The sequence below is a fragment of the Pleurodeles waltl genome, chromosome 5 (assembly GCF_031143425.1).
Source record: "Pleurodeles waltl isolate 20211129_DDA chromosome 5, aPleWal1.hap1.20221129, whole genome shotgun sequence".
Lineage (NCBI taxonomy): Eukaryota > Metazoa > Chordata > Amphibia > Caudata > Salamandridae > Pleurodeles > Pleurodeles waltl.
This window is the reverse complement of record NC_090444.1, coordinates 952,125,697-952,152,180: the sequence shown is the minus strand read 5'-3', so window position 1 is coordinate 952,152,180 and position 26,484 is coordinate 952,125,697. Positions and strand designations below refer to the sequence as shown.

The 26,484-nt window shown below is 42.7% G+C and overlaps 1 protein-coding gene across 1 annotated transcript in view; it reads right to left on the bottom strand.

Annotated features, from left to right (window-relative positions):
• The window catches only part of POLR1B (RNA polymerase I subunit B), a 294,522-nt gene that overhangs the window by 122,837 nt on the left and 145,201 nt on the right, over nucleotides 1–26,484 (bottom strand). The window contains exon 6 of the mRNA XM_069235071.1: nucleotides 9,273–9,496. Within this exon, the coding sequence (XP_069091172.1) occupies nucleotides 9,273–9,496 (224 nt within the window). The remainder of the gene's footprint in view (nucleotides 1–9,272; nucleotides 9,497–26,484) is intronic.

Below are 26,484 nucleotides of genomic sequence, written 5' to 3'. Positions count from 1 at the left end.
AGTTTTTTTTTTGTAGAGAAGCCTTATTGTGTAATAGACAAGAGGATGCAAAGTTCTTAAGAGTGTCTTAATGTTTATTTGGTTTGTGTCTGTTTAGCATGGAAGGAGTATGGGTTAGGGGTGGTGGAAGAACATGTGGATCATAGTGTAAGGCTCTAAATTGTGCAATGGATGAGAGGGGGTGACTGAATGTTGCTGTGTTGGGGTGCTTGTGTTAGATGTTTGTGAAGAGTGTGAATTTAGGACTAAAAATTGGGAAGGATTTGTATTTGTGTAGTTATGGGGTGCGAGTGGGTGTGACGGAAAGTATGAACATTTGTGTTATTTGATGCACTGACGTGTGGTTTGTTTTGTTTTTGTGGAATAGCGAGAAGAGATATTGATGTGGTGGTTCTGTATGCGAGTTAGTGCTGGTGAGTGGTATTAAAATATTATAGGGGGTGTTGATGTGTTATGGAGAAGTGTATGAGGTGTGTAAGAAGGTATGGAAGAGGGTTAAGGGTGTTTGTGTTCATTTTGTTCACTGGAAGAGGTAATATGTGTGGTAGAGGGGAGTGTAAGGATTGTATGGTTGTGTGTAATTGGTGACGAGAGGGGGAGGGTGTTTGTGGATTGTGTTGGAAGGCAGGTTTAAGATATTTTCTTTATCAAAGGTGGTCTGGAAGGAGCAAATAGAGGATAATGCTGCTGGTTTATATGACAGGGAGTGTGTATCTGGATGGCTGTAAGTAATGTATAATGTGGTTTTGTGTTGTGTGGGCGATGGCAGGACGTGTTAATGGGAATGGACAGAGTAGTGTTTGGTCTGAGAATGAAGGTGTCCTAATGTTGTAGTGATGGTGGATGTGTGTATAGGTGTGGTATGTGGGGTTTGTGCTGGTTGATTAGACATTACAATGTGTATGAGGTCTGTTTGTGAAGCATGAGTGGAATGCCTTTGCTGATATTGTGTTTGGATGTTTGAGGATGTGGAAGGAATAAGGTCCTTCCTGGTCAATAAAGAAATCCAACATCAATTTATAAAAATAGCACGTAATTTTTATATAAATTTTGATACAAAGATCCCCAGAATCGGGTGAGTACTTTTCGAGTTATGAATTTTTACAGTTTTCAAAAATTAACAGTGCAATTTCTGGAGCAGTAATGTATGGGGCGCAAGGTCCAAGGCAGCACAAACAGGTCACTTTGGGAGGCACTGGGGCGTCTGGATGCAGAGGTGCTTTTCAGCATCCGGTGCCCTAATGTTATCCTAAGGGAAAAGAAACATACTGCATTCGGGCACTTAGCAACGACCTACAGGACTGTTCTTCTGGAGTTAAGTCAAGTATGGGGCAAGGTTCAAGGCAGCACAAACAGGTCACTTCGGGAGGCACTGAGGTGACCGGGTGCAGAGGCGTTTTTCAGCCTTGAGTGCCCTAACATTATCCTATGGAAAGAAACAGACACTGAATATGGGTACTTAGTAACTACTTACAGTACTGCTCTTGTGAACTTGGTGACTATGGGAGTAAGGTCCAAGGCCACACCAACAGTTTACCTCAGGGGCTCTAGGGCATCCTAGTGCAGAGGTGTGTTACGTTTGGTGTCCCATTCACTTCAATGGAGATCAGTCTGGTCATAAAGAGGCTGCAAGCAGGGACTGGACAGCCAGTCCGGAAGAGAACCCACAGGAAGACGGAGGGGAAGGGGGGAGAGAGGGGATTGGAGGGAGAAGAGAAAGAGATCATTGGTCATGAAGGGACACTGTTGGTCCACTTCTCCTCGGGCTGTGGGGCTCGGGTGCAGTGGTGTCTTTTGGCATTGGGTACTGGTGTGGGGGATAGTCAGGGTTGGAGGGGGACTACAGAAAGAGGATGCAGGGCGGCACTGGGAAGTCCACTGTTGGCATACCCAAGGTGGGCTTTGGCTCTAGTGCGCCTGGGATCTTGCTGGCACTGTTAAGCTCACTTCAACTCGGGCTAAGTGGCACGGGTGCAGTGGTGCTGTCTGGTGTCGGGTTTTAGCGGTCTGGATTCATCATGAGCCTTCTTTGGTGTCTGCAGGGAAGCAGCTCTGCTACTCGCCAGGAGAACCTGGTTACTTCTCAAAGTTTTGGCAGTCTTCCCAGGCTTTTGGAGGCACATTTGTTTGTGCAATATTCAAGGAGAGCAGGCAGACCAGCAGGGTTGGGGACTAAATCAGTTGCTGCTCCCAAGTTCTTGCTTTGTGTGGCTCTTAGGGTTCTCCAGTCATCCAGCGAATCTGGGGTTCCTTAAATACTCAGTTAAGGGGAGTGAGGGTAGTAGCCAAAGGGCTACTTATTCATAGGGTCACTATGCCCCCTCTAGATGACCACTTCCTTTGGGGATTGGGCATCACCCTGTGCTAACACCCCTGCCAGATCAGTCTTTGTTACTGACCAACCGAGAGCAAAGGCTCTCACAATTAGAGATCAGAAACTAGTCTGTTGGTGACAGACTGTTGGAAACTAGGCAGTTAGCACAACAGTAGTTGGTAGGTTTTCAGAGGCACCTCTAAGGTGCCCTCTGGGTGCACGTATTAAAGTCATCACTGGAATCATTGAGGGTTTATTAATACAAGATGTCTGATTACAAACATCCCTATTTTCAGTGAAGTCAAAGTAGTAGGGGAACTTGCATTGACCATCGGCCATCACATGTATTTAAAATGGGTTGCCTGTTTAGTTACTATGTCTAAGAATCGACAAAGACATAGTAGGGGCATATCTGTTCATGCAGATATGCCATTACCTGTAATATAATGCATTGTGCCTTAGGGCTGTAAGGCCTGCTGTAGGGAAGACTTACAAATATTACAGGCAGTGTTAGGGGACATGGCACACGTGTGTGCCATGTTGTGGTTTCACTTTTGGGGGCACCTTGTCATGCAGCCTGCAGTGTCAGAATGTATGAGTGTGGTGCTGGGTCTCTTAAGAGTGGCACAAGCTGTGCTGCAGCTCTTGGGGTACCCTCTGTAGTACCCCTGCACTAGGTACCAGCACCATTTACCAGAGGCTTACAGAGGTGCTAAGGGCCGGGCCACTTAGGGATCAGGTTTCTTGTTTTGGGGAAGAAACACTGGCATGGGGACCTATTTAGCAGGAACCCAGTGCGCTTCAGTCAAATTTGCATCAAAAACCAGGCAAGAAATGGGGGGTGGGGGGACTACTGCAACCAACACCCAGTTTCCTACACCAGGCAGAGTTTTTCTTTTTTTCAAGCAAGGATATTGGCGCGATGTTGGTGATGGCGGCGCTGAAAATTCTCAACAATGTCTTAGTTACTGAAGGAGTAAGCATTTAAAGACTTCCATTACATTGTACCTCACAGATTCCAAAACTGGGATATGTGCTTGCTGTTCAAAAGGATGGAAAATTTAGTGTACTTGCGCTCTCTAAGAAAGAACACATTTCTACTGTTTGAATTAATTAGAGCATCTAGTTCCAAGTACATGCTCTTGTACTGTGCAAAATGCTAGATATTGATTTGTAAAATAAGAATACAGTTTAAAATGCATGTTGCATTCCCAAACATTTAATTCAGTGTTTCTTTTTACATGCTATTCAATTGGATTTCCTGAATATCAAACAAATCAAATGCATAAGTTCAGTGTTAAATGAGAAATGTCCATGAACTTGAATTAAGTGGTTTGACTGAGGTCGTGGGGTGCGGCTTGTTGCCCTGCCAATTGTCTTGATGTGGGGTTCTTGGGGTGCGTTTCTGGAAGGGAAAAGGTGTGTTATTCTTTCAACCACCTCGTTTCCTGTGTGTAGAAGCTGTATGCTTAGAAGCCTATGAAGAGTACTTATGTGGATGTTATGAAAGAAAGGGTGTGTGAAGTAACCGGTGTGTTCTCGCTCCTTCCGTATATGGGCTGGTGCCTTGTCAGAATGATGTCATGGCGTGGGGTGTTCTCTATGTGTGTTTCCCTCAGAGTTGTCCTGGCATTAGTACTGCCCTTTAGAAAGAGTGTACAACATGTAGACCCTCGGAAATAAGTATACAATATTTGGCTCCTGTTGAGCGTTATCTCCGACTGGCAAGTCACACATGAAGTAAAAATGCTAAAGAAACTTCTGGCATCCTGATCATCTTTTACAATGCAGCTAAAATACACATCCTACCATAATCCTGCAACACAAATATGAAATATTACCCAATTCAATGGTAAGGGATTATTAAGCATAAACAGACCTATTTTTGCAATTTAAAAGATGTTATCATTGGAAACCTTTGACGTTTTCAATATGGGAAACACCTTTAGATTTCACTTGAAAGCATGTGTCAAAATAAATTTTTATTTTTAGCTAAAAAAGGAAAGATTGTTATAACGTCCAAAACAGGGTCCTACGACATCAGCAGTATGATAAATAAAACTCTACTAACCCACACCAGCGAACCTATCTAGCCTACAAGGACAGCGCAGTGTGTAGGTGGGGAAAATGTCATACTCGCCAAAGCTACCCCGTGTTCTCTCTTAAAACTACGCATAGAGCTGTACAGGTAAATATAAAACATTGGCTGAGGCTGGTAGAGATATAATTGGTAACTTTTATAGGGAGAGTGCTCTGGCCCCTTTGGGGTGCTATGCGTGGAAACGGAAATGAATACTGGTCAATTCCTTCTTTATGGAGTTTTGAACAATACGATGAGACTAACCTGGAGAAGAGGACTGAATGAGCCCCCGGAAAATGATACATTAAAAATGCTATTGACATACGGAGAAGGTCGAAATTCAGGGTCCGAATTATATGTGGATGATTCTCCGGCTTTCCACTCAGAGATAACAAAAACGCGCGCGCAGTTTCAAGTACACACAAATTAATTATTTACGCAAAACATACGTGGCACACCAAGTTGGCAAGGATCTTCCCGCGTGTGAAGGATGTTTGCCCATTACGCTGATCGGCTAGTGCCGATTTTTATAATATGAAGGGTGATAGTTCAATACTGAGAACGTAGAACAGCAGCATCAAAGACTTAATGGGTACTACACTGAACAGATCCCCCAAATGATGTTTATTGGGAATCATGCCTGCTACTAAGAACAAGAAATCTGTAAATGTATAGATTTGACCTTAATATTGGCAAACTTTAAGATAGCTATACATTGGAAGGCTATAGTGGCACTAAAATTAACAGACTGGTCGTTGGCGGTAAAAAAATCATCAGAGGCTGAACTGTCTGGCAAACTCACAAAAGAGAATGATGGTAAGGCCTATACCTCAGAAGTATTGGAGTCTCATTAACTCAGCTTGAAGTTAAATAGATTGAGATGCCCCCGAAAAATATGCATGTGGACGGTTGTTTCGGTCGAACTCCGAGATCATCTGCCCCAAGGACAAGATTTATCAAATTGGATGAAAAGGAGAGATCTCATATCCAACTGTATTCATGGTACTTGCATTTCACACCGTACTCAACTATTATATGTTTGATGGCAGATGAATGAACTGTGGGATTTTTGGTTGAACATGCTAAGTATTCTTCCCTATCGTATACCACACTGAGTCATAGTTTAATAGACGTAATGTCTTTGCACATCTAGCAAACTAAACTACTATACGTTGATTACTTGGTCATGTGAGGTATGCTGAGTCTGTGACCACCTATGAAACTAAAATGTGATAAAGAACTATTTAAAAAAAAAGTCAGATGACTGTTAGGAAGTAACTTTTTTGTCAATGGAAGTGAAACTGTTTTGAAAGGTAAGTACGTTTCGAAGTTTAGCTGATGCTACAGAATGGATGGAATGTTTTTTCAAATTTAATTTAAAATGCTTATTGAACCATATAGTCTATGTTAGCTATCATTCAGAATGTAGGTGTGAGATTTGATTAACATATGTGACCAATTATATTCCCTTCTAACAATAAAGTGTGCAGTGTTTTAGTGTATGGAGTACAAATTAGCACAAACGTCTTTACTCAGCCTCATTTAGAGGGACTGACAATCCTTAGAATCCTCTCCACCCTCACCATCATGCTAAATTCCTTCACAGACTGCGGTGCTAACAACCACATAAAAATGGCTTACCTCCATTTATTTATATTGAAGCACACTAGTAACATATGACTTCAGCCTCCAGGCTGACTGATCAGTTTGAGAGATGTGTCTTTACTACAAAGGCAGGCAAGAGGAATGTGTAGGTAAGAAGAGTACAAGGGCACACCTATTCATTACAATGCATAGTGCTAGTTAGCTTATTACTCCACCTTAAGAATATCATTTATTTTAATATGCAGTTTTTTGTACATTTTTAATTATGAAAAAAGCATGTGTTATAACAACCACTTCCTCAAAGAAGCAACTCCTTCTCCCAGGGGACAGTCTTAGTGGTGCAGAAGCATATCGATATGAGGCGGGGAAGGGGCTGGATTGAGTAGGCTGTGTAACTCTGAAAGTTTAACCTGCTGTTGTATATTTTTCTTGCATGTGCATAATACAATCACAGTCTGAGGACCGTAGGCATGTAGCAATTTGCACAAAGTCATGTGATTTCTTTGGACAAGTGCAGAAAACAAGATTAGGAATCCAGGTCTCCCAATAATACTTCATCAACCACAACTCAAAAAGACCATCTTATGGAGAGCCTGAGCTACACTTTTCACTGTTTCCATTCTAAATTATTCTCCCGCTGTAGCTCAATGAACATCCAAATTAATAGCTGTCGCGGAGAGACTCCTTTTGAAGTTGCATCAATCATTCAAAAAATACTCTCGTTTTCTACAACTCTGTAAAATAAGTACCTATTTCTATTCATATAGGTGGAAATTTGAAGGTGTGTTGAGCATAGATTGGCACGGATTTCAACTTTGACAGACCTAAATGCTGTGTAATCTGCATGATGAATTTAATTGACAGTTAAAAACTACCAAATGTCTGTAGCTTACAGAGGCAACTTTCAAACTTTCGAATGTTGGACGGTGTCAATCCTTTTGAAAAAGCTAGGTAAGTTTAAAAAAAAATTAGGTAAATGCAGGTCTTCAAAGCTGAAAAAAACGCTGACACGCCCAGTGCCCCTTCCTGCTGCATCCACCTGCATTCTAGCAAGAGACAAGAGGACTAGTAGCAGGCAGTCCGTGAACACAGATAATAAGGTTATTTAGCTTAGGGCACCTGAAGGCACAAAAGCAGAGTGCTACTAAGCACAGCCATCCTGGTGTCTGCAACTACCTGTTCAAGTAAAGGGGGTAGTGCCCACAGCCACTCGTGCACCGGGTGCCACCTCACCTCTTGTAACACTGAACCACTCCACCCCTGTAAACAACAACCAAGGGCTGGAAACCAAAAATAATTTCATATCACTTGTGAAGCCAAGGAATGTACTCGCCAGCTGTCTTGTAATGGTGACTTTTCATTAAAATACTGCTGATGTTAGAAAAGAAAAAACAATACTAACAAAAGTAAAAAGTTTAAACTTGCCATCTTTCGAGCGTGGTATTTTACTATATATAATAAAAGTTTGAATTTCACGTCAAGTTTCTTTGGCGTTTTGATTTATACATACCATTTCATTAACAACAACAAGTTACGCACTAGTCAAATGAAGAGACCTGTTTGAAGTGGCCAACTCTCTTGCGCGCAAGCTGCAGATGCAGAGGATGCGAAAGTAACAGGCAGGGGAGCAAGAAAGAGAGCAGCACAGGGGTTGGGGAAAAAAACAAGGAGGTATGGGTTGGGGGAAGCACATGGACAAGTACAAGAGGGAGAAGGCTGGAAGAAGCAGCCAGCGACAGAGCAACACAAGGGCAGGGGGAGAGGACAAAAAAAAAACACACACTGTATCATGGAATGCTTTCCACAAAAGCAAAAAGTACTGCTTGAAAAGTAAGAAATGGAAGGAGAGATGCCACCCAATTTAAGCAATGGTAAGGAGGCAACAGTCCATGCTCCAACCTTGACAAGCTGGATAATACTGAATAAGAAGGCAAATCAGTGACAAGGAAAGCCAAACAATGAAAAGCAATGGGCAGGATCCAAGCCCCTATGTGTTTTTTGCCAAGTCTAAAATATGTTTCACAACAGATTGAGCTAAATATGGGGTCAACTCCTGGGGAGCCTTAGGCTTCATTTGTCTGGTACACCATGGAAGTACTTTAATATTTAATAACAACTTTTCCAGAGCCTGTGGCTTTTGAGCACATTTATGAGTGCTGTAAAAGTGAATAAGTAATGACTTTAAAAAAAAAATACTTTCTTGGGGTGGGGGGGGGGGACCACCCTTAACTCCAAACCCTTTGAGAAGTTAATGTCAAGTCCACTCACTTTATTTACGGTCATTCAAGCCAAGTATTACACAACCCCATTTTTAAAGGTTACCCACCACCACTTTTGTCCTGCAAGTTAAACGTGCTTCCATTGAGCTATCTGTCCCACAGTAAGCTACTCTCGCCTTAGAAACAACATTTGAAGAAGTAGCATCTACATGAACATGCTGTGGGGTTTGGAGCAGTGTTTTTCTGCAGTTTCAAAGTTCATAATATGTTTTTACTTAAAGAAAAATAAAAAGTGGGAATTATTCTAACGTTGTGATTCTGAGGAGAATACATACATAGGGGATGGCATAAATGTCCCTATTTAGATAAGTCAGTCAGGACTTTTGGGATACAAATTGAAAATGCTCTGAACACCAAATTATTCTAGTACTTGGCACCCTCAGGCCTTAAATGTACCAGAAAGAGGAAGAACCTCAGGGGTCCTTGCAGAACTCCACCTTCCCGCCACATGATTTGGTAGAGTAGCAGCAAAAATGGTCAGAAAATGCATGTACCAAAAAGATCTCCTTGTATGCCTAAAAAAGCACAATTTCCTGCTTCAAGCCAAACCCATATTAGAAAAAGGTAAATCATGAATACTTCCAACGAAGGGGAGTGATGTAGCAGGGTGTGGGAGAAAGAAGCAGAATATCTAACAAGTCACTGCATTTCAAAATCTAAAAGATTAATTATTTCCTTATTGATGTGTTGCGTATAAGGTTTGCAGAAGTGTGCTTAGGTGGAGGAAAGTGTTGGTATAGGGCATAGAAAATTTCATCACCAAATGTATGTGATACAATTTTCCTTCAAGGCTTGTCCTAAATTGCCAGTTGGTAAAGAAACCGTTCATGATAACAGAGTAATACAAGTTATGATTGTATATCTTGTACATTTGGAGTTCTTTACATTTTATTGTTTCAGGTCTGGAATGCTCAATGTACAAAATGTATTTTTTCATCCGATTTCTTTTACAGGTTAAATACATCACACATACAAAACACAGATAAATACGTACTCCAAGAGGAATTCTGCAGCCTGTTCCTCAGTGTACCAATCCGGCAAGTTGAGTTTAACTCTGAAGCGCTCCCCCAGATAGCTTAACACCTGCTTTTGGTTTGTGCACCGTTCCTCCATTACCATCCTTAACATCTGTGAGATGCAGTTTTTATAGAAGGAGTTGTCTTCTCTTCCTTTGATGAGCTCGTTGAAAATGTGGTAGTCTGTTAAATTAACCAACGCCTAAATAAAAATAAAGACCAATGTTAGAGAAAAAGGTAATAATGGACTTAATGTCTTAAAATGTTTTAATCAGTAACAGTTTTAAGAACTGAAAGTGCATATTCCTCACATTCAAATTATCATATAATGGTACTTCAGTGCAATATTGAAATCTTTAAGATCAGTAATGTTCTATTTCAATGCAACTTACCCACAACACTGAAGTCTTAAAGAATACAAAATTAACAGTATGCATCAGTAAGCTGCCAGTTTTAGTGCCACTTTTTGCAAAGTGGGTGACTGTGTCTCCTTAAAATGTTAGCATACAGGATAGCACAGTACACTTAAATTGACCAAGACAAGTCAACAGCAGTGACACACCACAATATTTTTGGTCTGCTCACATAAACACCACAAGTGCCCGGAGGCCCTCGGTGTATTGATGATGCACACATGCAGGTCCACTACCATCCAAATTAGTGGTCCTGTCAGTGGCAGAAATAGTAATAAGGTACTCATCACGGTGACTTCAGTAGTGTTCAGTACTCTTCATTGTTCATCAAATGACCCTTCAAACACTTCAGGCTTAATTTTAAGTGCAGTGCTGGAGCAAATTCCCTGCCCAAACACATAGTGCTTGGGTGCATGCAAATCAATATGCCCATTCACACTATATACCCATTACCTTAGATCATTTACTCAGCATTCTGTGCATGATGATATACCTTTGTAAATACTGACTAAACATAGCATTTGCAAGTCGTTGGAAGAACGTGACTGGGGATCTGAAACCCCACCTGCCCTGGAGTGTTAACAGTTATTGATTTAATCACTGGTTTTGAAAAACCATTGTGTTGAATTAAATCATTTAAAACGACTTAGAGAAATCAGAAAGACTGGATGGAGAAATTGTTCCAAATATTTTACAAGAAAATATACAGGGAAAGGGGAATGGGATAGGGAGTGGAAAAGGAAGCATTGTGGAGGTGCAAGGGTGTTTTGAATGTTGTTTGAGGGTGTGTGAGCACCTGCAATTTATTAAACAAAGGAACCAGTGCTTAATTTGTAAATAAAAAGGTGCCAGTGCCCGAAGCCCTCCTCTTAAACAAGCGGGTGCAGCGATTAAATGTTTAAACTCTGAATACGAAGGTGGCGTAATCCTGAAGCCATCTCGGGCCTCTTCAATCCATATAAAGCCAATCCCTGCCCCTTCAGCTCACTCTTGCAGCTTTCTACTTTCTTCCTTTGTGACGCTTTTTTGTTTTTCCCCTTCCTCCGTCTGTCTCATATGAGTCTTTTGCTCACAGCAAATGCTTGAGGCAGAAGAATAAGCTCCAGCCCAAAAATAAGTGCTGGTGCTCAGCACCGGAAACAACAAGCACAAATTAAGTACTGAAAGGAACATTTCAGACCAAACCATCCTTTGGAAAAGTGGAAGACTGGAGGACATTATGAAAGCGGCTGATTGGTCTAATGCTTCCACATTTGCTAAACATTATTGCAAACCTATCTAAAATGACTGATGTGGTTTTGGAGGGCTACCAACATGCACAATGGTAGGCTCCAGTCTGGTTTATAAAATAGCGATCCTCAAAATGTAAATGCCAAGAGAATCTGAATTTCATTAAAGACACAGAGGCTAACATTATCCCTCCCTCACCTCTCAGTTATTAAGTTTACATTTGAAAAAAAAAAGAAAAAAAGAAAAATGATTAAAATGAAATGAAGGAAAATGAAAATGTTGCCCAGTAGACATTTGATCGTTGCATGTAGTGCTGTAGATTCACATGCTTTGCATAAGTCCACCATCTAGTGTTGTGCTCGGAGTGTTGCGAGTTGTTTTTGTTCAAAGAATCTTTTCGAGTCACAAGATCTAGTGACTTTTCCTCTCAGTGATACTGCGCATGGGCATCAAGTCCTTCGTTACATTGTTTTCCCCTCAGGTGGAAGAGGTAAGGAGTATATATAGAAAGTAAGGAAGAGATGTCCATGCAGTGTATATAGATATATACAATATTTATATGATAATTCTACTACAATAATCACTGGCTTCCGGGGAGAATGGCGGATGCATGTGCATCTATAGCACTACATGCCACGAACAGAGGTCTACTGGGTAAGTAACATTTTCTGTTCAATGGCATGTGTGGGTGTAGCTACACATGATTTGCATAGACTGTGAATCAGTCCCCTCCAAATAAGTGGTAGCTAGCCTGTAGGAATTGAAGTAGCTTGAAAAAGTGTCCTGAGCACCACTTGGCCAATATGAGCTTGTTGCTGTGCTAAAATGTCTACATAATAGTGTTTAGTAAATGTATGTGGTGTAGACCAAGAGGCAGCTTTACAAATGTCTGTTATTAGAATGTTACCTAAAAAGCCATAGAGACACCCTCTGTTTCCTGTTGAGTGTGCCCTGGGAGTACTAGGTAACTGCCTTTTGGTCTTAGAATAACAAGTAAGGATGCAATTGACTATCCATCTAGCTATGTCAGTTTTTGAAACTGGATTGGCTTTATGAGGCATGGAAAATGCTACAAAAAGCTGCTTAGGTTTCCTAAAGTTTTTAGTTCTATCAATGTAATACAGACAAGCTCTTTTAACATCTATTGTGTGACCCGCTGTTCCTGAAACGAAGTCTGGCTGTGGAAAAACACAGGTAACTCAATTGCATGATTAATAAGAAATGGTGAAACTACTTTGGGAAGGAATTTAGGGTTTGTCCTAAGAACTACCCTATCTTTGTGTAACTGGAAGAATGGTTCTTCTAAAGTGAGAGCCTGTATTTCACTTGCACGTCTTAGAGAAGTGAGTGCTACTAAAAAGGCTAAATTCCATGAAAGAAATTGCAAAGAACAGGAGTGCATAGGCTCAAAATGTGGACCCATGAGTCTAGTAAGTACAACATTATGGTTCCATGATGGGACTGGGAAAATCCTGGGTGGAATGAAGCTCTTGAGGCCTTCCATGAAGGCTTTGATAACTGGAATCCTGAATAAAAAGATATACTGTGTATTTGGGAGGTAAGTAAATGAAGTCTAACAGATGCATATGCAAAGTTTGCCTTTTGTAAATGTAAGAGGAGATAAACAATATCCTGAATTGAGGCTGTGAGTGAGTTAATGTGTTTAGGTTGGCAGCAGCAGACAAAATGTTTCCATTTTGCAGCGTAACACTGCCTAGTTGTAGATTTACGTACCTCTAAGAATTTCCATACATTCTGAGGGACGATTCAAATAACCAAACTCTAACTTCTGGAGCCATATTGCAAGAATGGGTGTTTTGGTGTCTGGATGTCTGATTTGACCTTGCCTTTGAGTGAGAAGGTCCGGCTGTGGGGAGTTTCTCCTGAGGAGCTACAGACAGATCCAACAGAGTTGTGAACCAAGGTTGACATGCCCATGTGGGTGCTACAAGGATCATGGTGAGGGATGGTGGTCTAATTTTGCAAACTAGAGATAGAAGTAGTGGGAGACATAGAAAAGCCTAAGCAAATATCACTGACTAACTCATCCATAGTGCAGTACCCTTGGACTAAGGGTGTGGGTATTTGGATACAAAGGTTTGTCATTTTGAATTTTCTTGGGTGGGGAAGAGGTCGATTTGTGGTGCTCCCCACCTTTGAAAGTATTGGTGAAATACATGTGGGGGAAGTTCCCATTCATGGGCTTGCTTCTGCATCCTGCTGAGGTCTGCAAACTGGTTGTCCATTCCTTGAAGGTATTCTGCCAGTAAGTGAATGTGATGGTCAATTACCCAATTCCAAATTACCTGAGCAAGAATGGACAATTGAGACGAGTATGCCCTCCCCCCCACACCCCCCTCTTAACCCCCCCCCCCCAGTTTCTGCAGATAATACATGGTCATGCTGTCTGTACGAATAAGAATCTCTTTGTGAGGCAGTTGTGGTAGAAATGCTTTGAGCGCTAGAAAGAAAGCTAATAACTCCAAATAGCTGATGTGATAAGTTTGTTGAACGGGATCCCATCTGCCTTGTATTGTAAGGTTGTTGAGGTGAGCTTCCCAACCATCTGTGATGGATATGTAGTGAGACCAATCTCAGGCACAGAATCCTGAAAGGTCCACCCCTTGGAAAGGTTAGTGGGATTCCACCATTGCAGAGAGTGGTGAGCCTGGCGTACTAACACTAGATCTTGGAAGTGCCCTGTGATTGAGGTCATTGACAAGAATGCTGTAAAGGATGAATGTGAGGTCTGGCATGAGGAACGGTGGCAATGCAGGAAGCAATCATCCCTAGTAGCTGCATCACTATTCTCCCAGTGTAAGTGTAGGTTTCCTGTAATTGAGAGTTCGAAAAGCTTGAATCTGAGCTGGGCTTAGATATGCCAACCCTCAGTGAGCATTGAGAACTGCTCCCAGATAAGGCTTTATCTGTGAAGATTGCAGATACGATTTGAGAAAGTTGATTGTGACTCCCAGGGTGTGTAGGAGGTCTAATGTGTACTGAGTATGAGTTTGACATTGTTGGATTGTATTGGCTTTGATGAGCTAGTCGTCAAAGTAGGGGAAGACATGAATACGTTGTCTTCTGATAAATGTGGCAACTACTGCTAGACATTTTGTGAATATACTTGGAGCGGTTGTTACCCTAAGTGGTAAAACCTTGAATTGATAGTGTTTTTCAGCAATTACAAATCTGAGGTATTTGCAATGTGCTGGAAAAATGGGAATATGAAAGAAAGCATCTTTGATATCTAAAGCTATCATGAAGTCGCCTTGCTGTAATATGAGACTAACATCTTCAAGAATGACCATAAGGAAATGCTCTCAGAGCTGGTTTAGGTTGAGAGGTCTGAGATCTAGAATTGGTCTTAGCGACCCATCTTTCTTTGGCATAAGGAATTATAGGAAATATACCCCTAACACTTGCTGAGATAGGGGAACTGGCTCTATAGCCCCTTTGAGAAGGGATTGTACGTCCTCTTTTAAAAGAATGAGATGGTCATATGAAAGTTTGTAAGTGCAAGGGGGAATATTCGGTGGAGAGGAGTTCTATACAGTAACCATGTTGGATAATTGATAGAACTCATTGATCTGTGGTGATATTGGACCATTGTGGATAGAAATGAGCTAGTCTTCCCTCTACTGAAAAGGTGTCAGCAGTCATTGGTGTGTATTTGAGGCAGAACCTCTAGAGGTGGACACCCTACCTCTGCCTTTATTATTTGCACCTCTGTAGGAATCTCTGAAGGAACCTCTATTGTAGAAGAGAAGTGTGTTCCTTTTTTGGTTTGGGAGGTGGAAGGCTCACTAGATGATGTTTTGAAGCCTCCCCTAGATTGTGGCTGGCAAAAATTACCCCCATGTGGTATGGTGAGCTGGCCCCCATAGCTTTTGCTGTTTCCAAATCTTTTTTGAGCTTGTCTATGGTGGTGTCAACCAAGTGTTGTTTATCAAAAGGCATTTAAAGAACTGCCTGCGGTATTTCTGGCTTGAAGCCTGAGCATCTGAGACACGCATGCCTTCTTATGATAACACTGGTATTTACACCACCTGCTCGGTATCCAACTGCATCAGTGGCACACCTAATGGAGTTGTTTGAGATGGCTTGTCCTTCTGGAACAACCTCCTGTTCTCTTTTCCAATGTTCCTCTTGGAAGTACTGGAGAAGATCTTCCATCTCGTCCCAGTGGCTCTATCATATTGTGCCAGAAGTGCCTGTGAATTGCAAATCTGCCAATGATTAGCAGCTTTTGCAGCCACTCTTTTCCTCACTACATCAAGTTTTTTGCTCTTCTTTTCAGGAGGAGGAACATCACCTGTTGATTGACTATTAGCACATTTCCGTGTTGCGCTAAGAACCATAGAATCAGGAGGTATCTGTGATGTAATAAATATAGCGGCTGATGGTGCTGCCTTTTTTTTTTTTTTTTTTTAAAGCGACCCTTTGGGATAATAATGCTTGACATAGCAGGTTCTTTAAAGATGTCTGTGGCGTGTCTAAGCATACCTGGCAACAGGGGCAGGAACTGACTGTGTATGGTAGTCAGTGTATCGAAGAGGAAATCCTTTTCAATAGGGTCAGTATGCATGTTTACGTTATGGTATGCAGCTGCCTGTGCATTAAACCTTTGGTATGATGTTACATCTTCAGACGGAGAAGGGCGCGCTGGGTACAAATCAGGGTCATTATCAAGTATGGAATCTGGATCATATGAATCCAATAGGTCGAAATCTTGGACTTTCACCCAAATAATCTTCGTGAGGTGGCGGTGAGCCTTCTGGAGAAAGTGGCTGTATAACAAATGTAGCAGGTTGTAGAGGAGTAAGAGGAAGTAAAGGAGAGTGAGGTGGGGAAGGCTGAGGTTGAACTGGGGGCCTTGTCTTTGTCCTTGAGAGTCATTTTTAGGATGAGGAGCAGTGCCCAATGGCACTTGAAAAGTAAGTCTCCACTTGACTGGAACGGGGGAGAAGCAATTATTTTCCCTGTTCCCCTTTGTATGTGGAGCTGGCACTGAAGAGCGGCATTACTTTGAGAATTAGCTCTACTGGAGAAGCTGCCTCAGAAGTAATAGCGGAATGTTTTGAAGGCTGCATCATTGGTTCTTACGTTATCGGAGTAGAAGCCTTGTCCCGAGCGGAAAGAGTCAGCTCCAAAGCTGATGTAGAAGACTGCTTTCTTGGAGCTGAAATGTTCAATTCGAAGTGCTGACTGGATCCCAAGGCTGTGTGGGATGCTGTGGAACCAGAGGTTGATGCCTAAGACATCTTGGCAACTTTCAGTGCCGAGTCAAAGGGCGGGCATCCAATTATGATTTCAGATCCAACCATGGCTGGAAGACAGCGGTGGATTGACGACCAGTTTGGATGTTGACCCCCCCCAAGAATCTTTGTATGGTATGTTGGGGCTGGTGTGCTCAAATGATGTGCTGAGGTGAGTGGCTAACTATCGATGTCAGATTTGACCCCTGACTCGGAATCTCAAATAGAGAGGGCTGGCTTATGTCTGATCTCCTCCTGTGCAAGCTCCACTCTGAAAATATCAGGAAGTAGTCCGGTGTCTTTGACGTCATCTCCAATCCACAAGCTCTTTGGTCCCAGAGGGTCTTTTTAGATCAAAAAGACCAACAGGCATTGCAGTGGTCTTCTTTATGTTCCAGGGACAAGCGCAGGTTACACACCAGGTGTTGATAGGTGTGTGGGAATTTGGAATGGCATCGAAGACAGAACCTAAATGGAGTCCGCTCCATCAGCCCTGTATATTCTGGTCCCATGTGGAGGAGAAGGCCAGAGAAGGGCGTGGATGCCTCAACGAGTGGTAAACCGACTCCTGACGCAGAAAAGACGGTTTGAGTACATTTGGTTTTGAATCAGCTATGAAAATACTATACTGTTGTTGAAAGAAAGACAGAAGGGAAGAGTTTGGGACAAACCGAGCCGAGGAATACCGGAGCAAGAGGAAACACATCCAAATCCGACAGTGGAGAGAAAACAATCTAACAAAGGACTCGATGCCCACGCGCAGTATCACTGAGGAGGAGTCCCTAGATTTCATGACTCGAAAAGATTCAACAAAAACAACATGCAGCACTCCAAGCCCAACACTAGATGGCAGACTTATGCAAAGCATGTGTATCTACAGCCACACATGCCTTCAAACTAAATTTTACAATTTTGACTTTCAAAATAGTATGTATACTTTTATTTAAAGAACGCTGTTTAACTATGTTATTCGTTTGTGATATATGTTCTTTTGGCTCGATTCCTCTAACAATTTCCTCTTTCAGATAATTTGCAGTAATTTGGCTCTTTCGACAGCTTTTTTCATATTGGTGGTTTCTTATGATTCATCTACACAAAGAGAGAAGAACAAGTGTTGTTAAACAAGTTGCACATTTTAAATAGAATGATTTTTCTGTTCATGAACCCTTTGTGTGTTGCTATGGTTCAGTTCTAGATTGTATTTCTTTTTGATGTAATTATCTATCAAGTGCTTCTTGGAGTGGCATTAAAAGATACACGCAAAATGGTAGCCTCTGGTCTTGTAATGAAATTCTTGGGGAATAGTAGCTCTAACGTTCACAATGGCCCAGTCTAATATACTCTTTTACCTTATTGGAACAAACTCATCATCATTTTAAATGAAGTTCACTATATAATGTTCAAGGAATGTGTGAATGAAAGATGCCTTGTAAATAAAAGTTTTGTGACGGACAGCTTTGTGGCCTTTAGACTAATTCTGTGATTGAAAGGAAAAATCCGGTCAACAAATATTTTTCTTTAGTTCGGGGCCACCAAAAAGGCAAAATTTAACAAGAGAGTGGACCAACCTGGTGCAAATCACACAAAATCTCACAACCGTTCTTAAGCTAAAACATGCCTGGCTGTCCCGAGATGGCCACTGTTTCTTGGAACGCTAATGTGGGCCCCTCTCACATATCATATTCACGTCCATGGCCAACTGTTTCGGTTCTCCATAAAGAATGAATGTCACCACAGCCATGGATGAAAAAAGAAAGTTAGTCCTTTTTGACAGAACTGCCATCAGGAGAAGAAAGAGTACTGCAAGTCAGCATATAAGAGACAATGCAGACAATTAATGTGAGGCTGCCAGGAGGTTCATGACACTGTTTTGAACAATCTGCAAGACTGGAACGGAGAAGAACATAACAGTCAGCCTGCATCACAGATGAGCGGAAACTCCAGAGGTAGTGGAAGAGACAGGAGACCCATGGAGAGCAGTTGAGCGATCGGAGGCATCGAGAGTTTTCCCTACAAGTGCAAGGGGCAACTGCGTCCATGTGCATCTAGAAAAGGTTAGGCTGAAATGGCTGTGCCCTTATTATGGCTTACGAGAGCTTGGGAAAACCAAGTGTTATAAATCAGCAAAGGTGCCACAAATGCCGCATACTGCAAGCATGGGTTGCAAGAAGGAATGAAGCCCGCAACTGTGAAATAGGTGTAGAAAGATTAAAGTGCTTCTCTGAAGGAGTGGCTTAGATACTAGAATCACTCGAAAAAGCTCCACAAAAAGGCAGAATTCAGACACAGTCACAGTGGTATCAATGCTGGCCGAGATGGTCAGAGACTTAAGTAAAAAGGAAAGAATCTTCTTTGCCGGCCCTAGAAAATAAAATTGAGCCCTTGCATATTCCTATGTGCTTTTCGATTTTCTGACTTGGGAGGTTTTTCTAGTAGTGCTAGCAGATATGCACATGTTAAGTTTGGAAGGAAGGCAGTCAGATTTACTCAATTTTAAAGGGGATTCTAGGAGCCAATGCAGTCCTTTTAACCAAATAGATGCACTCAAACTTTTTTTTATTTTTTATTAGCAGGGGATGTGAACTGAAACCATGCTGCTGGTAAAGGTCAGGGACTTTGCCAAGGAAGACGAGTATGGGGTTCAACCCATCTAATTTCATTTTGTGGTGCCACTGTTGTAAAATGGATTTGAGGTTCCTCCATTAATGAGGACATCAGTTCTTTTTGGGTTGAGTTTCAGATACCAATTTAGGTAACTAATTTAACGGTAGAAGAAACAAGAAACAAACTAATTTGTGTGTCTCAACAATTAACAAGAAAGCCCACTGGATTTACAGAAATATGTAAGGTACAATTAGTGAATGAATATTTTTTTGGGTTAATTAAAACCATAACAAATATTGCAGTACATAACAGATGTTAAAACAGCAAATGTCCTGCTCTGCTACTACATAGGAAACTAAAAAGCTGGTCATGACAGACATGATAAAAGACAAATTCACTGTCGAAACTAAAGGGCAGTAGTCCTATGAAAATACATTCTATAACAAGGCTGAAAAAAGAAATGACAGACATGATCAAATAAATCTGTCAATGCTAAAGAGCAACAGTCGTCTAAAAATTACATTCTAGATCATTACTGAAAAAAATGAGCAATCTAAAAGCATGTCTCTTATCGGAACTAAAATACAATACACAGGTTAATACAGCACAAGCGAAATTAAAGAGGGCAGCAGGACCCCTTATCTAACCTCTCTCAGAAGGGGTGGAGGGGCGTTAGTAATATCTCCCCATATTTCGAAATGCATAGCCTGCAATGTGTCCGCACAGCCATCTATGGGGCAGGGTGTGGGGTTATCATAATAGTTCTTCCATACAGGTTGAGGAAAATAAGATCTGTAGGTAACTGATGAATTTACCGGTTTATGTTTCCGACCGTATCAAGCTGGACCCCCTCTTGCTATGGGTGATTGCGTGATCCAACAATAAAGCTACTTTTAACAGGGAGATCATTTGTGATTGGCTTAATCAAGACACGGGCATGTCCATTCCTTGGTTAAATTATGTTAATAAGCCCATAGCTGACATTGGACTTCCAGATCTGTTTTCTGCTCTAGACACCATCAGTTCGTCTGACAAGTGGCAGGTCAGGTCCTGCTTTGAAGAGTTTGCTCTCTTCCCAAGAATTGATGACAGCACTGTGTGTGTTATTATTTAGTTACTTTATCAACAGGAGACCCTGCCCCTTATCTAATTCTAGAACTTCCTGCTGGGAAAGGTCACTTCTTTTCTGCTTTCGGTCAAGCACGGTGTGGCGTTCATTGTGGTTTCCTAGGGAGTGGGGAGTTTCAAAGTTGCCCCCCGTCCCGGTGATGAAACTGCAGTGAAATCGCTGTGGTATTTTAGTTTGCAAATTTTATCACAACTAGTTCTGACTTCACCTCAAACAAATTGTGAAACTGCTGGTCTTTAAAAAGCGTAGGAAGGCTCTTCTGTACCTACAGTTCTTAAGTAATCAGCAGGTCGGTTTTAGTGTCTGATTTAAAAAAAAAAAGTCTACTAGTAGCACAATATCTTTAGAGGGTTAACTGATAAGACTACCTCGCTGTTTGAACATGCTTTTATTGACCCTTTGTTTAGTACTATTTGTCGTTTGCCAATGATCCCAATTGGAGGTCGTTTTGTGATTTTAAATTTGTAATGCTCCCAGCTTATGAGATAGTTTGTTTTATTTATTTTTTTAGTTTGTTTTATTTATGTATTTTTAACTTTAAAACATGTTACTGTGTTGATGTCTGATTTGTCTGTATTCTGTACTTTGATGATCTTTTGATAAGGTTGAATACAGGATTATTGACTAAAATACAAGTCACTTCAAACAAAATAAAGTGCAGAAGGAAGCAGTCTGCAAAGGACCTATCTAGAAAACAACCTTGTGTCAAAGGAAACATACAATAAAGGTGGCTATAAAGGGAGTGAATCAAAGCATTTGACTAAAATAGGGATAAACATACTCACATATAGATTGTCAGTTACATAACTGAACTGTTCTTGGTAAGAGATTAAAAATGAATCTCTGCCCAATCAGGACACAAGAGCTTAACTAGAATCAAGGGTTCTGGATTGTATGCCCCAGGATGTTAATATAGTCTCAGCAGATGTCAGGAACTTCACAAGTCAGAAGCTAAGAATGTTTATCACTGATTATTGATATTCAGGATTTTAATTATTTCCCAAATCATGTTCATGACAATACATGTCTCAGCTTGACACATGCTCTATTTGAAATGCCAATTCGACAAGATATATTAGCTCTCACCTTCTAGCACTGTCCTCACAGTGACCCCGGGAAGGGAGAGGGGAGTGAGGGCAACGCCATGAAGTCCGACCGTAGCTGATGCCAACGGGACTTCAGGGAGCACGTTGCAGGAACATCCCAGCGGAGAGACAGGAGGAGGTACACACCGCTAGCTGAGGAGGGTTACAAGACGCACAGACCAGCCACGTCTCAGGGGAGATGTGGCTGACAAAGGTACGGGAGCTATTACTCGGGCATTGGAGACGGGTTGGACTGGGTGCATCAGGGGAGGAGAATGAGGAAAATTATGTAAACACAGGCCTGCAGTGGTGATGTCGGGCATGATAGTGTGACACCAGCACTTGCATATTTTGGGGCATGTTGTGATAACTCACGATAGAGTGAGTACCAGTAGGAAGCACTTGAGTTGCTCTCATTTGCTATTACCTAAGCATGGCACTGGTTGTTTAACCAAAGTTCCCTCAGACCTTCACTGGCACTTATCCTCCCTTTGTCCTACCCAGAAAGAGTGACCCTACCGGAGTCCTAAGTCCTATCTCTTTTTCAAGGTTGGGTGAGATTCCCCCCAACGTGGACCCAGATGAAACCAGCAGGAGAAGACACCTACAAAAGAGTGGAGAGGAAAGCAAAACCAGTACTAACTGGACAGACAGGGTGTGCAGAAACATCCTGAACACATTTGTACTGTACGCTATTTGCATCTGGGTTGAGAGGGACTCCATCCCCCAACTTCACCTGTGGTGGAGGACTGATGGGTATGCTCCAGGAGACGATTCAAATTAGACACGCCAGACTTGCAAGGGGCCTTTCTCTTGGCTGGGTGTTATTTTTGGCTGGCAATCACCATTAAGGTAAAAGGATCTTTGTTTGAACGGCCTGGTTTTGGTTAAGCGTTTCTTAGTTTGTGCTGACTTATGATATTTTAACACGACTAAGAGTAACTTATGCAAACGGAAGGCTGCTTCTAACATCACACCCAGACCTCAACGAACAAGCATGGCAACGTTTTGTCTTGTGCAGTGGGTATTATCAACAAAGAGATTGAGTTGGCCAAGCGACTCAGTTACACCCCAGCTCTACCCTCCACTGAGTGTACCCAAGGATGATCCTCCAAATTCGGACATCAATATGGCGTTCCTGCACTCTGATGAGGGAATAACGCCCTCCCCCATCAAGTGAATGTAGCCTTGTTGGGATGTATAGGGGTTCCCATGCTCTCCCCACAGGCCCCAGTTCCTTTGGAGGCTGTAGTTGGCAGACCCCAGTTGCAGGCCAGGTAATGACAAGCAAGGAGGGAAAATGAAGAGACAGGAGCCCACTATGTCACCAAAACGACAGAGGGCCAACTCTACTCAGACCATTAGGCAGAAGGTGTAAGAAAAGGAGAGGTGTTAGAGTTGGAGCCTGCTCAGGGCTTTTTGATTGATATGTTGACAGATGTGATAAATACTGCCCTGGATTTAAAGCTGAAACCAATAATTGAGCTTTTAAAGAAGAATGATATAGAACTTAAAAGGACTGATAGAATGAGATGTGTTGGTTTGCACGCTGGTACCCAACTTCTTCCTGGCTCCACAAGAGTGACCAGACCCATGGATTTGTCATAGAGGGCAGAAGCTGAGGTTAGTGAGACTCACACCTTTTGTCAGTCCCATGTTGAACATCTGCTCCCTGAATGCTGTCTAACGGAAGGGGAGAGAAGGTCCTATGGTGTGAATAATAGATCAAATAATGGCCTGTGTCAACAATTACCAAATAACCCCATACCTGCAGCATTTGGGGGATCAACAACTGCCTCTACACATAGAAAGGTGGGCCAGAGGAGCCCAAATATAGGGTCACATTTCACTTGAGTGTACTTGAAAATGTTCCACCTCTATCTGAAGGAAAGCAGGAGTCGCACATCTCTCTCAAATAAAATCTCATACTGGTTGAGGGAGTATGCAGGTTGGTCTCACGATTTTACTAAGGAAATCATATCTACTCGTAGGGTATCCTGGGCGGGTCCTCATTTAAAGCTTCAATGGGTGTCTGTGGTGTTGTGAATTTTAAGGTACCTAGTTTTGTCAAGTCTTTGCTATATTTGATTATTCCCTTTGGGTCTGCTCTTGGGGGAGGGGGGCATTAGAGCTCCTCCTGTAGTTTTTTTTAATCCTCCAGGTGTTAAGGGAGTAGCTGTACCAGCTGAACTTCCTCCATTTCAGGAAAGAGCACAAGAATTGGGAAATGGCTCTTGTAATTATACAGGTCCCATTACTAAGCGTTTCATAGCACTTACCTCGTTAGAACAGCAGGATTGACTGCAACCACCAAGGACACATTCAGTCAATATCAGTAATCACCAGTCCCCAGACCTTTGTGGTGGATTGAATTTTGACGTAAAGTCTGTAGATGGAATTGTTCCAGCCGTTACTAGACCAAAGTCCTGGTCCGATACGGAGCGAACAAATTACTCTGCCCTAATAGAAGTTAAGGAAACAATGAATCTACATGTAGTTACGTGGAATGTGGCAGAGATTATTTCCAAGATAGATGATAAAGACTGGCTGTCCTTCATTGGGAAGTCTGAAGTTTGTATGTTCCAAGAAACCTGGGCTGTTTCTAAGGTTTTTGTTAATGGGTTTAGCACATATAGCACAGAGGCAATTTCCCTTCAAGATCAGGTCGGGCGAAGGGAGGTCTTTTGATTTTGGTAAACAACAATATTGATTGCGTCCAAGAATCTCTTACAATAGATTCACCAGATTTAATGGGCATCAAGCTCAGATTTCCTAGGGGTCTGGTCTTGATTATATTGAATGTGTATGCTCGATCCATGCCAGTGAAGTGTGATTCACCAGTTTTAAGCATGCTAGATGCTTTAGTTGGAACTTATAGACCAAATGCTAAAGCAACAGTGGCTGGGGACTTTAATACAACTTTTGAACCTTCTTCAGCACTTAATTTTGTTGTTGCAGAGAAGGATGAGTACTAGGGGGTTCCAGGAGTGGCAGGGAGCCCGCTATGTCACTATTCCAATACCACTCTGCAATTAGCTTCCCTGGTGGTTTTGCATGGTTTGTGCGCTTGCAAGGGGGGAACTCGATCAGACCTAAACTGAGATTTTACCTTTAAGAGACAGTGCCAGAAAAGTGTTATTGATTACGTCCCAGTGGACGTCAGACTTTGGCCGGACCTTACAGACAGAGGTGGTAATCGCTACTGTTAGTGATCATAATCCCAGGTGCACTTCAATTTTGAGCACACAGTTTCTGAGGTCAAATTCCTCAGATTTAGCTGTAGCACCTGAAACCACTGTGGCCAGTCGTTGTCAGAGTCACGTGGCCTAGTCATGGCAAACCAGGACTTGCATGCTGAAATGTATAACCTTTTTGTACAACACGTCAGGTTTTAAGAAGTTTGCCCGGATCCTGGTGTATTGTTAAGCACCCACACTGCTTTTTTTTTTTTTTTTGAACAGGCTCAAGGCTATCTTTTATTGCAACTATCAGGGTAAACAACAGAAGGCGTGGAAAGGATCCATGTGGTTCTCTAAGGAGTGCAAGCAGGCTAAATCAGAGTTAAGAAAAGCTGTGAGGGAGGGTAAGCGGGTAAATTTTAGATGTGCTCGCCTCAGATATAAAACTGCACTTAAAGCCACACAGAAAAAATGGGACGAGGACAATTGTCAGGACCTGCTACAGTCACTTAGAGCAAAAGACACTCACACTTTCTAGTCGATGACTGCGACTGGGACCAGAGGCCAAGGGAACCCAAGGTGCTCTCATATTACACCAAACAAGTGGGAGGATCACTTTGGCAACTTAAATGCCACCAGTAGTATTCAGGACAGTAACCAGGCCCAGGTAGAGGGTGAGATAGATAACAATTGTTTTATTCCAGCTAGTGGCTCCAGTGAACCATTCTTTTTTTAGCATGGAAGATACTCTTGCAGCAACAGATAGCTTGAAACCCCTAAAGGCCCCAGGTCAAGACGGTATAACGGGGTATCTTTATAAATCTGAACCCCGAATATGGGCTTCGTATTTTAACTCTCTTTCAAATGCTATAGTTAATTGGGGTGAGATGCTGGACGCTTGGAAAGGGGCTGGAATCATCCTACTTTATATATAATTTTTTTTTTAAAGGGTGAGGGGGGTGCGGGATGCCCTCGTAACTATCACCCTATTAGATAATTGGATAATCTCAAAAAACGTTTATAAGGCAGGTATTGGATAGATTGTCAGCTTGGGCATCAGGTGTGCATATACTTTCCCGTCTCCAGGCAGGGTTTAGGGTGAAAATTAGCACCATTGATCAGGTGTTTACATTTTCACTCCTTCAGGTGACTGTGCTTTGCAGGTAAGAGTGCTGGAGGCCAGGGCTACACGGAGGCTGAAGATCCCTTGGAGGAAAAACAAACAAGCCTCGGTAGCTGCAAGAGTCGCGGTGCACAGGGGTACGGTCCTGCAAGGAGGCAAGGGCTTACCATCTCCCAGGACAGCTGGTAGAGAGGACCAAGGGGACCACCGAAGACTACCACCTGTGATGCAGGATCCACGCAGTTCCGGAGGAGAGAGTATCCACGAAGCTGGTCGTCGTTGCAGTTGAGGTCTGCAGGGGAGTGACTCCTTCACTTCAAGGGATAGTCCTGGTTTCTTCTTGCCCAGGCTGAAGACTTGTTGCCCTCACAGGATGCACGGCCAGAGAAACGTTGCAGTTGCTGGAAGGGGCCGGAGAAACAGTGTTGCAGAGCGGAGTGGTCACTGGAGTTGCTGATTTGTTGGTCCCTAGAGGGTCCAGTTGCAGTCCCAGTGGCCAGAAGATGAAGTAAACAATGCAGAGGAGTCCTATTGGAATCTTGCATGTCGAATCTGAAGACCCACCCGGGAGGGAGATCCTAAATAGCCCAAGAAAGGGGATTGGTCACCTAGCAGGGTGACCAGCTTTCAGGAGGGGACTGTGACATCACCTGCCTGACCTGGCCACTCAGATGCTCCCAGGGGCCTCTGCCCACCTTGGATTCAAGATGGAAGAATCAAGTGGCCACCTGGAGGAGCTCTGGGCACCATCCCTGGGGTGGTGGTGGACAGGGAAGTGGGAAGTGGTCACTCTCCTCTCCATTATCCAGTTTCACACCAAAGCAGGGACCGGGGGGTCCCTAGACTTGTGCCCTTGACCTTCTAAGCATACTAGTGGCTTGGGGAGGCTACCCCTCCCAAGCCTTGTAACACCTATTCCCAAAGGGTGAAGGTGTTGCCTCCTTCTCCCAAAAGAAAGCCTTTGTTCTGCCTTCCTCTGCTTGAGCTGGAGGGCAGAAAACCTGTCTGAGGGGTCGCAGCAACACAGGCTGCCTGGAAAACCACAGAATGCTGGGGTATTCTAAGGAGCCCCCAGAGTGCATGGAATCATACAAACAATATTGGCAACAGTATTGGAGCACGATTCCGACATGTTTGATACCAAACATGCCCAGGTTCGGAGTTACCAT